The sequence below is a fragment of the Choristoneura fumiferana genome, chromosome 18 (assembly GCF_025370935.1).
Source record: "Choristoneura fumiferana chromosome 18, NRCan_CFum_1, whole genome shotgun sequence".
Lineage (NCBI taxonomy): Eukaryota > Metazoa > Arthropoda > Insecta > Lepidoptera > Tortricidae > Choristoneura > Choristoneura fumiferana.
In genome coordinates this window covers 11,393,306-11,411,488 of record NC_133489.1, presented here as the reverse complement: position 1 = coordinate 11,411,488, position 18,183 = coordinate 11,393,306, and the positions used below count along the sequence as shown (strand labels likewise).

Sequence of the window (18,183 nt, the reverse complement as noted above, 5' to 3'; positions counted from 1 at the left end):
TACATACATACTGCTACGGACTACTCGCACCGTGGCTTGTTTGAGGTAAACTGATTGCGACACGAGACAATTGGGTCGTTTATGAATCTTCAACTCGGTGGCGGTAGTAACATATCTACTCCCTGTTTATATGTAATATCATTGACTCGTACGTACAAAAGTCTGTATACCCCTTTTTAAACCAACAAGGTATATTTAAAGAAAATTGCATTTTTCATTGTAGTCTAATCAAAGTCGCACGTCGACAAGGACAAAATAAATTGCAACATGCTCGTCTAGTTGGTAACGTGAACTAAATACGTATCGATTGCCCTGGATACTGCACAAGTACCTACACAACGACCTGAAAATATACCTAAAGATAACACAAGGTGGTTTTTAGTTACTATCCAAATTGTGATACGTGATTGAGAGTCGATAAAAGAACATTACTAAGGATGGCCTAAGTTTTGTTCATTATGACTATGCGGTCTCATTAGAACGGAACCAATTTTATTACTATGAACCCGCTTTTTCTGGTTAGATAGATTTCTTGAAAATATGTTAGAAACTTAATAAGAAATCCTTTTACTTCTCATGAGTTACTATATAATACTTAATATAAAGGAATATCATTTATTGTTCAATTTATAATACATTCAATTTGACAAAAAAACAACTTAAACCTATACCTACAAACTAAGGCTTAACCATCTAAACTATAAACTAAGCTATACTACATTACACCAAAGTCATCCGCAACATGCTTCGCCATAAAAACTAACCTAAAACCCTCCCTCGTGCATCGTACCCGGCTCAAACGTCCCCATTGTTGTAAAAGTAACAAAACGACTGTAGCGCCATCTAGTTGCTAATATGAGAATAAGTAGGGTAGGAAGTGTATTTGATTTAAAAAAATAAATTCAGTTCGTTCACCGCAACAGAGTGTTTTACTTCATCACCCATAATACCAGCAGCGTTACCCCGCTGAATGGCAATGGAGACCTGTTGCACCAAGTACGAGCCTGAGCGAGGGTCGGAGCCCCTATCACGCAATCGACGGCCTAACTCCCTAAACAACTCGCGAGCCTCCAAGCCCCAGGATCCAGCCGTCTCGACCGCAACCGGCACGAAGTCATACGCTGATTCCAAAGCAGAGTATTTAGCGTGCTTCAATTTCGCGGCACTCTCCGCCGCAGACCCCGCACACCTCACGGTCCGTCCCAAATCCCATTTTACAGCAAACGTGCTGACGCAAATTGCATCCCAAAGGAGACAACGCCCCCTCCGCCATGGAACCAGCGTCAGACCATCCGGTCTTTTACCATTATAAGAAATAAGTTATCAAGTTGCACCGATCTTTATCTCTCTAACGATGTGTACATTAAATCAGGTGTTTTATACACGAACAGAAGAAAGTGTTGTAAGTTCTCACCCACCGTCCATGGAAAATTTTAATCGGTAGGTAGGTAATTTATCTCAATTTATTGTTGATAAGATAAGACACAGACACTCCTGCTAGGATCAGATGCGTGACACATTTGGTCTGCATTTTATGATTAATTGTTATCTTTTATCTTGGCGTCTCGGAAATATACTAAATTACGTTAAACCGTTGCGCATTTATTTTTACAACACAAAAATGAATTATCACCTCGCACGTCACGCTAACAGCAGTGAAATCAGATTTTATTATCTTAAAAAAAGTAATTTTAGTGACTAAAAGGACTTTAAAACGTGCCTAAGCACAAACAGTGAATAAGTGAAATTACAAGTATTGTTGTTTTTGGGCACAAATTGTACACAAACTACCATCTGAACAGTATGCGAAAATATGTCAGGTTAAGGAAGAACATAATTTTTTTAAATAAAAGTTGTCATGAGGAGAAGCTTGAGCTTTCCATTTTCTGCGGCGCAATATCTAATTTTGGTACTGATACAATAAATAATTTTGTCGTGATTATGTCATCGATTTTAGAAATTACATTTTAGATATGGATTGAACGCGATAAACTCATGCTATAGTTGCCACACCTTCGTTATTTTCGCAAATTTGCGAGATCATATTACTGTACATATCTTATCAATTGATTTTAAAAACCTAAAGGCAAACAATTAAATAAAAATATACTGATAATCTTTCCCACGCCTTATTTTCCACAAATGTACGCAATAGAATCATTTTTGACTAAAAAAATAAACAAATATAGGTACTAGGTACTATTATTTGTTAGCTAATTATTAGAAATACGTTAACTTTTGTTTATAATTTAGGCAATCACCTTACTATGCTTTTCTTTGCAGATTTGTTATAATAAATTAATACGAGTGCAAGAGCAAGCTATTGAACGTTCGAGAATTCGATTTCAGCAAGCACCAGTCTGCTTGCTATGAGGTAATGGTAATATTCCACTGTCATTTTGGATGTTCCATGTATGTGTGTTCACGTGCTGTCATTTTGAATCCACGATGTACTCGTATGTAGGTATGTATGTGTCCATGTGCGTGCAGGTACACACGTACACACGGTACGCAAGTGTGTGTGACACGCACGTCAACCAGAATTCGCCGACGGCGTGACGTATACATAATTTTAACTGCTGTTTTATCATAGTCTATTCTATACTTACATAAATATAACAAGTGCAACAGCTCACTATAGCGATAAAAATAGCAAGTGACCAAATTTTTGTCTTAATCTAAAATAGTGTACCACTGCAATGCCATGCCTATCCTCTTGATCGACATATCTTGAACTATATCCGCCTATTCTCTCAATTCCGTCTAGTTTCATTCCGCGTCCAAAAGGCTGATTTTTATAATCACACTGTTACTAAAATCGACTTGGATACTAATTCTAAACGACACATTTCCAAAAAAAAACATGTTTTGTACGCCCTTTAAACGACTAATATAATCCGACGTAAGTCATTAAGATTGTCTACTTGCTCTATATATTTTATTTTCTATGCTATGACGCGCTGTGTGACGCAGAGCTTTATACGTGAATGGAGGCGGGGCTCGACGCGGCCCGTTGGTTGAGCTTTTCGGGAACCACGCGCTATGATGTGCCATGCCCTGGCTCTGGCACTGCGCACGTGACGAGGCACACGTGCCTAATGCCATAGCGCGAGTGCAACTACGAGAACATTCCGCACCGAAATATCTCAGGGATCGCACCGCGTAATGAACTCCTATAGTAACGCGGCCATTATGTTACGCACGCGCCCCATCCTATTTTCTGCAACGCTATCCATTTTTTTGTTATACGGTTTCGTGGTTAGTATTTTGCCGTACTACAAATATCGAGCTAATATTTTTATTCAATATTTTATGAATAAGGTCTTCACTTTTTTGTAGAGACGATCTGTATAGGTATGACTGCGGGTGGTAAGCGCTATATGGCTATCTGTCAACTCAATAGGTCTTAAAGTAGAGGCGCCCCGCATTTCAATCAAATCAGTTAAGCGCTCGGCGATATAGTTTGTATGCGCCTACGCATATTGTGACGTATGCGACCCGCCTCCATAAGGGCTCGTCCATAATACTAGAAAACTGCCAACCATGATCACGCTCCTTTGTTTGGGTGTGTACGAGACTTATTAATTGCTCGAAATGACACTGCATAGGTAATTGTTGGAATTATAACCACAAGAAAGCGTTAATGTTACTTTATCTAAAAATATTTCAAAACAGCTAGTTATGAGGTGGGTACGGGTATAATTAAATTTGTCCTTTACCCGCTCGACAGCGATTACTGCACGAAAACGGAATTTAGTTTCCTGTACGACGATAAGTATTGTTAAAAAATATGTACATAATGAAACGTATTATTGCTATTAAACTGATATTGTACGGTGTTGTTACTTATTTTACTTGCTTATATAAAAGATGATTTTGCAACTTATGCAGGTGGTAGGACCTTGTGCAAGGTCGGATGGTGGTCCATCTTGCTCACTAATCCTGCCGTGAAGCAGCAGTGCTTGCACTGTTGTGAGAGTAAGACAGCCGGTGAAATAACTGGCAATTGAGGGATCCCATCTTAGGCCTCTAGGTTGGCAACGGATATGCAATCACCCCTGGTGTTGCAGATTTTTATGGGCGGTGGTGATCTCTTACCATCAGGAGACCCACTTGCTCGTTTGCTATGCAGTCGAATAAAATAAAATAAATAAATAATAACTTATTCCAGGTTTCAAAAGTGTTCGTCTTCATGGTAGAGTCATTTTACGACACTGACACTTGCAATGATATAGCTGTTACAAAGTAATTACTTAATTGTTTTAATATTTTTTATGAAAGTTTACAATTTACATGTAATTGTCACGGGGGATCATCGTGACTCTACCAAAAGTCTCTTCACTCTTCTTATAAAAGAAGAACAAAAAAACGTGAGTAAATTCCTAATACTAGCTATAAACGTGAGTAAATTACTAATAATATTACCTATACTAGGCCCCGCGAATTTAGATACTCTCCACAAACTGAATCATAGTTTTATTAACTGAATCATATTGGATTAAATAAAGTACATTTAGCACGGGCAAATATTTGTCTACATTTATGTACTTACTTAGTCGCTATTTGCACTATCCTGCAAAAGGGTCAATGTAGGAAGTAAAGTAACTTATTCGTTAAAGGCCTCTACCCACTACACCATATCATAACATGACCGTAATAGGTACGTGTCAGGCACGGAATGTAACGCGACACGGACTACAACATGTCAACGGCGTATTATACCCGTGTATACAGGTCTCTACACATAACACCGTATAATAAACACCAAATTATGTTTTTAGATTCAAAATGGCAGTAAGTATGGAGGCGTAGTTACCTAAAATTAATGTTAGAAAACTCCTTTCAAAGACATTGAGTGCATATTTATATAATATTAGAGTACGAAAATAGTTTGAAGGTAACCCAATTAGAGTGTAGAGTAAACGTTATTTATCACCAAAATAAAAACTTGTTTTTCCGCCTAGCTGACACAGCATTGACTGACGTAGACGCCCGAGTAAGTACATTTATTTCAGGCCCTATACAGTATAGTATAGGCTATACGACGAAGTGCAAAATTAGAACTTCGTATCTTGCCATCCCGCTGACGCTAATATTAGATACGTAATACGAGTGAGAGGGACAATACGATACGAACTTCGATTCTCGAATTTCGTAGTAGCCCCCAGTTTTCAGCGTCATCGTTTATAAGTATCTATCTACAGTTATTTCTTAAAACTTATTATTCTCATTGTAATTCATACTATGAACCGAAGCAGACGCAGGTTAGTAAAACTAGGTTCGCTTATATTAAAATTTAAACAGTTCAGGCAAACATTCACACCTATATTCAGGTGTAAACAGTTGATAAAGTAAAGGTGTGAGTGCACGCACGCACACACACACACACATACGAATCTGGTAGCTCACAAGCGCGCGTGTAGCGCATACTCGCGGCGGGGGAGGGCTCCGGGGCAGGGGCGGGGGCGACGGCGGCCGGTGGCGCCGCCGGTCGCCGCCAACCTTCTATATAACACTACTCCGCCATCTGCAAGTTTCAATAGTTAACTTGAGCTCTGAACGTGAAGTTGGTACGCGCTACCAACCGAACATTTTCGCTTGTTGAACTTAAAAGTTGAATGTTGCGCACCCTTGCAGGAACGTGGCGCCGGCATATAAACAATTGGAATCAAACCGTGCTAATCTTGTGAAATATAGTAAACAAACAATTCGTACATTATTTTTCAGTGACAAAACTGTGTAGAAACAGTTGTAAATAACAGCTAGTAGACCCTTTAACGTCAGGACAGAGTTTATCCACACGGCGTGATGTGTGCGACTTACCGGTGATTTTTGCGAACCTGGATCATAAGAAAGAAGTTTCGAAGAAACATACTAAAATTCAAAGTGTATATTTTTATAGACATTTTCACTTCGACGTTCCCTGACATCGCGTCCGGTGACCTCTGAACCATTTACAAGACATACTTCGACTAAAGATCTGCTAAAGTCATCAAGATGAGCTTTAATAAGAATAATCCGAACCCAATGGGAAAGATCATGGGCTATCTTCGGCAGCTTTCCACCGAAATGGTAAGTTATTAATACTTATTAATATTCAAATAGTATGAAATGACTGCTTTACATACAGTTATTTTCCGCTGACCCGAATTCTTGCATGAACTACACGTCCATACTTAATGAACGGTAATTAACATAGTTGAAGTGGTAAACACTGAATTGACTGATTTTCATTAAAATGTAGTGTTTATAGTTCGATATGTACACTAACATTGAAGTATTTCAAAGAGAAAGAGAAAAATGATAGGTCCTATACGATACCGACGCCGGCCTCGCAAGTCGCAACGCTTCGCGAAACTTCTTTCGGCGTAGATAAGCCGGTCCAGAAAGCTCGCAGACAATGCGCAGCGAGTTATACCTAGTCGCGGATCGATGCGGACGTCCGTCGCCAGGCAACCGACATCACTCATCACTCATCACCATTTCTTTTTTACTAAAACAATACGTGTACTCAACTCATCATACGCGCTGTTAAAATGGCAGTAGACTTAAATCAATACGTTACGTAGCAGACGGCCTTCCAAGGTCGGCAGCTAGGCCGATTATACTTTCTATTGATAACTGTCACATTAATTAAACGTGCATATAGACTGCAATGAGCACTACTATTCTACTACAATATTTTTAATGATATAAATAATATGATACGATTTACTATATGGTGATTTATAATTTATAAAATAAAACCTTTTTCAGTTTAATTCTATGAAAAGTACACGAAAAGTAAGAGTTCAGTTTCGAAGATAGCGCCATCTAGTGTGATTCTGACATGATGGGTGGTGGCGCTTGTACTTTTGTATGCGTCCGTCCGTAATAGGTACAAAGTTACACGATAGATGGCACTGTATTGTAATCTAATACATCTTAGGAGTTTGATTTCCGTTTATGTCTGTCTACTCTGCTATTGTTTGCTGTAATTATATATAAAATTATAGAATTAAAAGAACCAGATTTCATGCTCTGATATATGTCTGGGCATAACAAGCTTTTAGCCTCGTTCACTAGTTTGCACTTGTTTTGTGTACAATGACTCAACTACATTATGTACCTTTAGCAGGTTATTATTGAGTACCATTGACAGAATTTTGTTATTTCCCACTTCTAAAATCCCTACAATTGTTTGCGAAATTCTTGTGCATAACAAAGAAGTGGTATATGCGTAACAACACGCAATACAAACAAAATATTTCATCACATTTAATTCAAGTTCAGAGGCATACAGAAAACATTAATAATATACCTTATTTTCATTATTACCTATCACTAGTGTTTACCAGTGGCGTCTCACGCGTAAATTTGAATTGGGATTACGGAATTTCGCAAAAATCAATGACAGGCGAATATTATATATGCCGTGGTCACACTGCCGTCGCCCGTCGCATCCTGTTGCGGCGTACGGAGCGACGAATTCGCGTCCGGAACTGCGGTGCACGACGAACCGCATTTTATTTGTTTCTCATGTTCATTTCTATGGCGCTCAATGTGGCGTTACACCATGCGGTTTTTGTGTACAAATCAAGATTCTACAGTGCAAAGTTAAAAACCGCAACACCGTACGCCACTGCGAAGTGCGGAGAAGTGCGAGAACCGCCATAATGTAAGCATAATAAAGCTGTGCTGGGTCACAGAAGTAGGATTATTATTATTATCAGTTTAATGTACGAAACGATCAAGAAATATAAATTTTAAATATTCAGAACCTTCCGAAATTTACTGATTCTATAGAGTTAACTAAATAACTAACAACATAATCAAATATTGGTCAATTTTGACGCACTTTTAATGGTCCGATGACTTAACATTTTTGAATTTATCTGGCAAACCCGCGGACTACACTCGAGTACAGAGAGTAGAGAGTATAGTCGAGTAGAGACGCAGTGCCTAATAAAGTACTGTCGTCACCGATAGCGAAAAGGGTGTTATTTTTTTTTAACCTTATTTTATGAATAATTTCTTTATACTATAGATTATAAAGATCCCTCTCGCAAAATAAATGGCACGTGACGCGATCCTTACGTTGAGCACTTCTTATGTTAAAGCGGATATAAAGATGTTTGCTTTTAAATATTTCCGGAAAAATTAAATGACTAAGGCTTAGCCTAAAATACTAGAGGGAGATTGGCCTTATACTACGAAGTGCAAAATTTTAACTTCGTATCCTGCCGTCCCGCTGACGCTCATATTATTTGATACGAGAGTGAGAGGGATGGTACCATAAAAGCTTCGATTATCGAATTTCGTAGTAGCCCACCTGTTTCCGATCAAGTAGGTACGTACATTGTATTGTATCAATTGTATGAGTAATCGACTGAGGGTACACAGTTCCGGACATAAGCGCACCCTCGAGCTATTTAACCTTGAATGGTACGGCAAGTTCAAGACTACCATTGATTCAACCCTTACCGTTTATACTCTATACTATACTAGCGCCATGGATGTATATACATACACGTCGCCATCGTCGTCGTCGCGTTATTCCGCTGACTGGAATCCTACTCGTATTAGGCGAATATTTGATTTATAGAGGGGTATCTGTAAAAACAATACTTCATGTCATGATCATATCATTCTTAAATATTACACTTAAGTAAATATTAACGATCCAGCTTAAATAAAATCGGTTTGATTGGGGAACCGGTCTTATCATTATCACCCATTTGGTTAACTTAAGTACGTGAATGGAGGCCACGTGACAGTAGTTAAATCCCGAATGAACCAGCTACAGTTAATAAGTGCATATTATGTAGTAGCTTTTGCCCGCAACTTGTATCTGCCAAGAGGTATATTATAGCTATCCCGCGGGAACTACCTACGCAAATTTCAGGAGTAAAAACTATTATCTGCAACTTTCTCCATGCCAATTTAAATTTCATATAAATCGGTTCAGCAATTTAAGCGTAAAGAGAAAGAGTGAAAGCAGAAATAGGATAATTGTAGTTACTTTGCATTAAAGAAGTCATTTATTCATAAAATCACTACAATACAATTAAAATAAGCAAAAAAAAAACAACCTAAACCTATAATAATTTGCATTTATAATATTAGTAAATTTTTATTGTACATGGGTACACTCGACACAACTTTAATAAGTACTAAGATAACACAACAAATCACGCTAAAATATTGACATAATTAAATTATTCCGAATAAACAGGAGATAAAATTAATTATGTGTCATTAAGATAATGATAGTTTCCTGAAATAATTAATTTGAAGAGACAAAGGAAAACTAAATAAAGACGATATAGTATAAACTTGTGTCCAAGTACAGAACATTGTAGAACATTCTTTAAAAAGCCATTTCAAAATTTACAACATATTTATACCTATCCTCGAAAAGGCAAACCGATGCAAAAAATGCTAGTTTTTCATTAAAAAGTATCTGCTTGGGGTTTATGATCATGATATATTATATCACCGGATGGATATACACAAGGTAGGAAAACAATTAAAAAGCTCCTAACTTACATATCTTATAACTTAACTATAATAATCTAGTTTTCGATGACAGGAAAAAGAGGTATACTTCTAGAAATAGTGTCAAAAGTAAATAAACTTCTAGTAAATCATACAAAGAATATAGTAATCAAAATATCAAAAAGTAAATTATATTGTTAAATCACGAGTTTAAATGTATTTGGACACGTGATAATCATCTCGACCTACATTATATCTAAGGTCAAATGACGTCACGAAACAGCATCTCTACCAGTATTGATAATGACGGGATAATGATAACTATAGGTAAAGATTTGCTTGGCTGTATCTTTAGAGTGTAGAAGGTTACACATATTTGAATATCGCAAATTAAAATACCTATACGGTTAAAATGTCGATGTTCAAAATATCGAAAATTAAAAATATCAATCAATCAATAAGATTGAAATATCGATTGATTAAATAAATATTGAATGAGTAAAAATATCGACAACCATATCTAAGTTATAAATGTCAACACTATTTGAATGGCGAAAATTAAAATATCGTACATACAAATCTGCTTTATTCATTGCTTCTTTCTCTTAATAACGTTTATTTTACATAACTTAGTCATTTTTAGCACTTGCCGGCCGCTGCCGCGACACGCTCGCTTTGCTCGCACGGCTCGTGCGTTGTTGTGGTCACAGTTCTAACCAAACCGAACCAAATATTTTTGGTAATTCATTATTTTACTGAAATGTCTATAATGTTCAATAGGTAGATTAGGTTAGTATTGCGTCAAGGCGCGAAGCGCCTCAACTGGGACCCTCGACCCTCTCACGTGATAGTTCACATATAGGACATTTGATTGATACTCTGTACTTCAATACTTTGTACTTCGATATTTATATCTTTCGATGTCACTTTTGTAGATAATTAGATTTTCGATATATTGGACGTAGGTTATGTTACCATTCAACAATATAAACTTTCGTTATTTTAATTTTCGATATTTCTATGCAGTCGAAATTTTAATTTTGGATTGCTTGAACATCGACATTTTAACCGTAGGTATTTTAATTTTCGATATTCAAATATGTAACCGTGTAGAAATTAAGGAGGACAATCTCCGTGTGTATCCGAAAGTGACTGTCGAAAGGTGTTAAGTAGGCTACGCCAAGGTATTAATGACGTAAATTTTAAAGAAAGCTTTGTAACGATAATCACAATAAAATAACTCAATGATGCGTTTAACAAATTACGAAAATTCAATAATTTTTTACGTGTTCTCACGGGAGTCGTAAATTATTTCAGGCACTATAGCGCCATTCTGGAGCGATTTGGAACTATTATTTACTGCTTAAAAGTGGACACTATTGAAACTTTTCTATTTTTTTAAACTGTACTTAATTCTTTAAAATTCTACACTCCGTAGCTAGTTTATTGTCAATAAATAAATAAACAAATAAATTATGGTTGTAGAGTCATTCACGGTGACGCCTGCCGTGGTTCTTATTACAATGTCATTAATGTCTCATTTTGACAAAATCACGCATTTTGTGGATGGCACTAGGTTATATGGTGCATAAAGAAAAATACTTCTCTCAAAAATTGACTAAGTCATTGTCAAAACATGACGTGTCTTTTACTTAGTTGTTTTAAATTGAAGCGAATGGAATTTAAGGAAATTAATCAGTGGATGAAAAATTACAATACTTTCTTTTTTGAGCAAGAGGTAATTATCAACTAGAGCAAAGAGCCAATCAGTTTCAACGCATAACCGACACCAACAATTTGATACATAACTTTGTAATGTCTGATAATCGTGGAATTTGTCATCACGGTAAGGCTGTTGGGGATCCATTCATTTTCAGGTATGACAATCATAGATTGACATTGTTTCTGCATTGTTTTTATAAACATCATTATTACGACTGGACGAATAACCGATAACGTCAAGAATATAAAATAATGGCCGCAGTGTCTCGCTAACCATTACCGCTCGCGCCTTCCCTAACAATGCTACGTTTTACACACGATGTATGCAGCCCTATGGTCACTGGTGTCTAAAACAGGAGTTGATAGATTAAAGGGTCAGGATGGGCTGTCTGTATCGCTAGGTTATCGTGAACATGTTGTGGGCATATGACAGGTTCAATGAGCAACAAGTATTCCCCGATTTGGCCTTAAGTTCACGTTATATTCTTATCGTCTCAACGGACTTACGCAAATTAGATAGCGGATATAATAAATAGGGTATGTTTGCGGCCAATATGGTCAGTCAAGATTCTCCCGCAGACCGGTTGTAGTAACCAATAAAGTTTAGTGTACGTAGCGAACTATAAATAGTGAATAATTAATTAATCTAAGTAGAGACATTCTTTTTTTGTGATTGATCAGCATATAGTACATGTGTGAAATTTTCGATTACAGGGTGGAAGCGAACAAGTGCGTCGCGGACAAACCGACGAGGAGCGCCTGTACCGGCAGCGGGGAACCAAGTACGCTCGGGTTCCTTCCAGAGCAACCTTGTCCGCCTCAACCACATGCACTTCTCTCGCCACTTCATGCGGCTCACAAGGAACACTTGCACCTAATTACGCGGCAATACCTGAACAAACTTCTACAGAAAGTAGTAGCGAAGATGAACAAGATTCTTTCGACAAGACCCGCCGCCATTTCCAACAACTTCGCCAAATCAGTCTAGGGAACGAGTTTAAATACAAAATGGAGATGGAAATCAAAAGCGCTAAGGATGAGAACTTGCGAAACTCTGTCCCATTCGTAAAACAGCTGAGCACAGACAGCAATAAAGTAAAGACAGATTACACTATCAATGGCGACAGTACTCCATATGCGCCAACCACTCAGCGCATCTTTCTTTGGACTCAGGTACAGATACAAATAATTATATATATAATACAAAGCTTCAAGCTAACACCACATTAAAACAGCACATTTATAACAGCATTAAAATAATCTCAAAAATGCTTTTCTAATATTTATTTGATGTCGAAATCAATCTTACTCGATAGGGCTTGTAAAAAACGAAAAGTACTGTAGAATGTTTCTGTGACCTGTCCGTTTAAGCAGAGCTATACCTAGCTAAGTCAAGTTTCTAAATATTATCTACTGTAAGCAAACAAGAACGGTATTTGTCGTAAACGAACATATTTTTAGCTTTCCATAAAACCGACTTAGTTTGAATCAAACAAACATTAAAGTTAGCTACGTAGGTAACCGTGCCCCTGTACTTAAGTGCGGGCATAAGAAGCCCGATTCGCCTGCAGAACTGCAGAAACTACGGGAAAATGGCGGAGCAAAAACGTATTTTGGCGTATTTCTAGTATATTTTTTATTACAAAACAAAAATAACTTTCGTTTTATTCTGATTAAAAACTAATTTTATGGTTATGTCGAAAAACATCGCGTTTCAGGTGCAAATTAAAAAAATAAGTAAATTAAAAAAAAACGGACTTGTACCTACTCACAATCATAGTGCTTTGAAGAGTTCTTTTGTAACTAAACAAGTGTTTACTTTGTTATAGCTGCTCGCTGCCTTCGCCGTATCCATGGGATCTCTGATCGTCGGCTTCTCATCCGGCTACACATCGCCTGCCCTTCCCAGCATGAATGTCACATTAACGATAACCCCAAATGAGGTCAGTACAATACAAGGCTGTTTTACTTATTACAACACGTTTTATTTGGATATTTACAGACAGGGGGTAATTATCTGTAAGATTATTCAAGAAGTCTGAACAAAGAGTGCATTGTTTATAAAGAAGGCAGATGATGAAAATAAATAATTTACTGCGTTTGTTCGTAATTCTTGCAAGTAATAAGAAGTTTTATTTTACAGGAAAGCTGGATTGGTGGATTAATGCCGTTAGCTGCCCTTGTGGGAGGTATAGCTGGAGGACCGTTAATAGAATATTTTGGAAGACGATTAACCATAATGGGAACTGCCATTCCATTTTTCTTGGGCTGGATGTTGATTGCGAACGCTCTGAATGTGCACATGGTACTTGCTGGACGTGCTCTGTGCGGAATCTGCGTAGGTGTTGCTTCACTTGCTTTTCCTGTCTACCTCGGAGAAACCATCCAACCAGAAGTAAGAGGTGCCCTTGGATTACTCCCAACCGCATTTGGTAACACTGGAATACTGCTAGCATTTCTGGCAGGCACGTACTTGAACTGGTCGCATTTGGCATTCCTCGGTGCTGCTCTTCCAGTGCCGTTCTTTTTGCTGATGATCATGACACCGGAGACACCACGTTGGTACGTTACTAAAGGCCGCCCCCAGGATGCTCATAAGGCTCTTCAATGGTTGAGAGGAAAGAATATTAACATCGACAAGGAAATGCGAGATCTGACACGCTCGCAAGCTGAATCAGATAGAACTGGCGGAAATTCATTTGGCCTGCTTTTTAGCAGAAAATACTTACCTGCAGTCCTAATAGCGCTGGGTTTGATGCTTTTCCAACAACTGACAGGCATCAACGCAGTAGTGTTTTACGCTTCAAGAATTTTCTTAATGTCAGGCAGCACTATAGACGAAAATCTATCTAGCGTTATCATTGGAATCGTAAACTTCGTTTCAACATTCTTGGCAACCGCTATCATCGATCGTCTTGGAAGGAAAATATTGTTATACATCTCATCTGTAGCTATGATCACGACTTTAGTAGCGTTGGGAACTTATTTCTACGTAAAAGATGCAGGAGTTGATGTCACCTCTATCGGATGGTTGCCACTAGCCTGCCTTGTTATCTATGTCCTAGGATTTTCTATTGGCTTTGGACCCATTCCTTGGCTTATGCTGGGTGAAATATTGCCCTCAAAAATCCGCGGAACAGCCGCTTCAGTGGCAACCGGATTTAACTGGAGCTGTACCTTTATGGTTACCAAGTCATTCCAAAATATCATTGAAGTTATTAAAATGTATGGAACAGTATGGCTATTCGCCGCATTTTGTTTGGCTGGTTTATTCTTTGTAATATTTTTCGTACCCGAAACACAAGGTAAAAGTTTAGAAGACATTGAAAAGAAATTAACAGGGGGTTCACGAAAAATTAGGAACATTAATGGCAGTAGGCATATGCAGAATGGTTGTTAATAAGGGGATAGAATTATTTTTAGGTGTTAGAATAGTAATACATTCCAGAGTGCATCGGAGGCACGAAGGCTGTGTAGCGTGTCCACGAGAGTTGCAATAGGGGCGCACTGAAGAATGCTCGGTGCTCTTATCGAATAGACTGATTTGGATTGTAGCCATCTATTATCTCATGTAAATACTTTAAGACTAGAAAATTATATTGTCCATAATAGTTCCTTTAGAATAAGTATTGTATTAAGATCTGTGAATAATTCAAACGTTTGTGTTGATCATGACAAAAATATTTACTAAGGTACTTTAGTTAAAATACCAAATGTTTATTATAAGAAATTTATAACATAATTGGCCCTAGTTAGCCTTTTCGAACTTGTCATTCTTTTACATTATTATACTCATGCGGATCCGTATATTACGGATACAATATTTATTTAATTTGTTATTTTTTTATTTAATACAATGTATTTTAAGAGTTTAAAAAACTTTTTTATTTCAACCCAAACCCATATTTTATATATATATTTTTATAAAAACAGCACCTGATGCTATGTGAGTCCGCTCATGGACATCCGTAACACTAGAGAATTGCAGGTGCGTTGTGAGCCTTAAGAGTTATGATAGGAGTATGTGAACATTGTGCATTGATTCATACACAATATACAAAACATTTCGCTGTTAGGTATATTATTGTAATGGGTAGATTTCATTTACTGCATTTCACTATGCAACTCATCATCATCACAGCCTATATACGTCCCACTGCTGGGCACAGGCCTCCACTCAGAATAAGATTCCTAGAGCTTCAGTTCTTTCGTGGGCTCAGTACGGATTGGGGACTTCACACATACCGTTGTACCTATTTGTTTCGCAAGTATGTGCAGCTTTCCTCGTGATGTTTATCCTGCATTCACCGTAAAGCTCGTGGTAAATTTTAAATGTAGGTAATTTTGCATAAGTATACGGTTTTAAGTGATAAAGTTTGCACGTTTGTGTGTTTGTTTGTAGATATGTACGAGTACGGATGGGGGTAATCTCTTGAATAGTCGATATAAATAACTTATTTTATGACGAGAAACTAAAGAGAGCCAATAAATAGTCGAGACTGCTAATAAAGTCCAAACAAGTTTATGGCTTTTAATAAAAACTATACTTTTCATTTCGACTGCTTGAAAATAAACAAGCGTGAAGAACAATTCTGAAGCCCCAATTTACGACATGTAGGTAAAGTATTATTTATGTATTTCATACCTACTGGGCATTTCGCTGTTTGTTTGAGTTCATATTCATTATAATATTTATTGATACACCTAAACTTAAGGTCTATTCATCGTTCCGTGTCTTATCATGTACACAAACACTTCTCGAAGACACTGTCACACTTTTTCTCGGATTACACAATAACCATCACTTAAAATGTTGTTGAATTTTGAAAATCGGTCCACAACTGACTGAGTAATCGGCGAACATATAAAAAAAATACAAACGGAACATAGAACCTCCTCCTTTTTTGAAGTCGGTTAAAAAAGAAACTAATCTTTTGTTTCGGTTTCGCACGAGATTAGCAAACTAGTTTAACTGTAACTGCCTAAAGGTTGAACACGCCAAAACTTGGGCATACAAAAATGGCTAAGCAAAAAATGGAGATATCAAATTTTGTAAACGATTTTTTATTCACAAAGAACTAGTCTATAATATGACGACAGTTTTATCTGCTTTTATTTTTTCGTTGCCAAAATGTTGAACAAACAACATCAACAACGTATCTGCACGAACATGTAGAAAATCCAATGCATAGCTACAGAGATATCGCGAAAAGACTGAAAATGTCCTCAATTTATGGTTTGTCGCGTATTAAACGTTCCATGAACGCTTGACAATAGATAGAAAGCCAGGAAGTGGTGGCTTGCAAGGAGTCAAGAATAAATAAAAACCGGCCAAGATCGTGTCAGACACGCCCAAAATAGGGTTCCGTGGCCATTACGAAAAAATTAAGCAATATTGTTCTAAGGATTTCGTATTTTGTACGGAATATTCCAAGTTTAGGTATATTTTATACCTTAGGCTGCTATTTACTCTTAAACTAATAATAATTCTCAAGAAAACTTAACCGTTATAGTTTTCCTTGTAAGTTTGATATACTTCCATCCTGAATTCTTTGAATTTTTTTCCTCCCACCTGTTTAGATTTTTAGATTTTAGAGGGGGGGGGGACCGCCCGATTTTAATGAAAATTTGCATTTTAAAGTTGAATAATTATTTTGCAAACAAATCACTGAATCGAAAAATCGTTTTAGCAACCCCCTAATGTTTTAAAAGACCTATCCAACGATACCCCACACTACAAGATTGGATGAGAAAAAAAATCACCCCCACTTTACGCCTATGGGAGGTACGCTAAAAAATTTTATTTTAAATTTTAGATTGTACCATTTTGTCAGCATAGTAAATATTCAAACGACATAGCTAGCCGTTGCTAGGCGACTCGTTCGCCTTAGCAACGGCTAATAACGCCTAGCAACCAAAAAACGCTGAAAAAAAAACACTTTTTTTGTATGACGACCCCCTTTAATTTGTAACTTCATTTTATTTTTAGTATTTGTTGTTATAGCGGCCACAGTAATACATAATCTGTGAAAATTTCAAGTGTCTAACTTTTACGGCTTCAGAGATAGAGCCCTGTGACAGAAGGACAGACAGATAGACAGCGGAGTTTCAGTAATAGGATCCCGTTGGCACCCTTTGGATACGGAATCCTAAAAACGATCTAAATTCCCTAAAAAATACCTTCTTTGGCAGGGATTATGCAGCTTTGGAAAAAAAGTCGACATATGGACAATAAACGGCGATATTTATCAAAAGAGTGTTTACACAAGCGTTTGCTGCTTTGTATATAAGAAAACACGACTCACCACCCCTGTTTTGGTCAGATTTAGCCAGTTGCCATTACGCAAAATCAGTACCTAATGGATTGGTACAACTCAAACGGGATTGCGGTGGAACCCAAAGTATGTAACCTGCCAAATAGTCCAGAACTACGGCCTGTAGAAGAGTACTGGAGTATCATGAAAAGGATTTTGAAAAAGAAAGACGGAGAACTCAAATCAGTCTCTGAGCTCCAAAAAATATTATATTTGAGAGCGTGCAAAGGCTTTGTGCCGCGTGCGTAGGAAAGTTCGATACATGGCTTATTGTGCAGACACGTGGCAAGACACTAACTAAAATACGAAATATTATTTTAAAGCTTATTAAATTTGACATTAAATATGGAGAGCATAATGTTATTATTTATTGTTATAATTATTATTTATGAATTTTTGTGTGCCCAAGTTTTGGCGTGTTCAACCTTTATATATCTACTTAGATAAAAGTCTTGCAACCCGTCATGGCGGCATGACGAACTTATAGTTGCGAATGAATTCGAAAGAAGACGTAAAATGATATTTAGGTAAATATTTCACTGACGTCACGTTTAAACTACTGTAGTTTAGTAGTTCAATTAAATATACGAGTGTTAAATAGTATACTGAGCTATAGGCCCATCAATTCTTTGTGTGAATGCATAAATTACAACACAGGTATAATAAATGA

The 18,183-nt window shown here is 37.2% G+C and overlaps 2 protein-coding genes across 2 annotated transcripts in view; one reads left to right on the top strand and one right to left on the bottom strand.

Annotated features, from left to right (window-relative positions):
- Roc2 (Regulator of cullins 2) overlaps nucleotides 1-18,183 on the bottom strand; it is a 65,344-nt gene that overhangs the window by 22,460 nt on the left and 24,701 nt on the right. The window lies entirely within an intron of this gene.
- On the top strand, nucleotides 5,543-14,781 carry LOC141438103 (facilitated trehalose transporter Tret1-like). The gene is made up of 4 exons (XM_074101776.1): nucleotides 5,543-6,072; nucleotides 11,914-12,372; nucleotides 13,029-13,142; nucleotides 13,343-14,781. Exons 1-4 carry the CDS (start codon nucleotides 5,998-6,000, stop codon nucleotides 14,597-14,599), a joined length of 1,905 nt encoding a protein of 634 aa, XP_073957877.1. The 5' UTR covers nucleotides 5,543-5,997; the 3' UTR covers nucleotides 14,600-14,781.

Coding starts and splice junctions, on each gene's coding strand:
- LOC141438103 (XM_074101776.1), top strand. CDS start 5,998: ATGAGCTTTAATAAGAATAATCCGAACCCAATGGGAAAGATCATGGGC. Junction 6,073..11,913: donor GGCAGCTTTCCACCGAAATG/GTAAGTTATTAA, acceptor TTTCGATTACAG/GGTGGAAGCGAACAAGTGCG. Junction 13,143..13,342: donor TAACGATAACCCCAAATGAG/GTCAGTACAATA, acceptor TTTATTTTACAG/GAAAGCTGGATTGGTGGATT.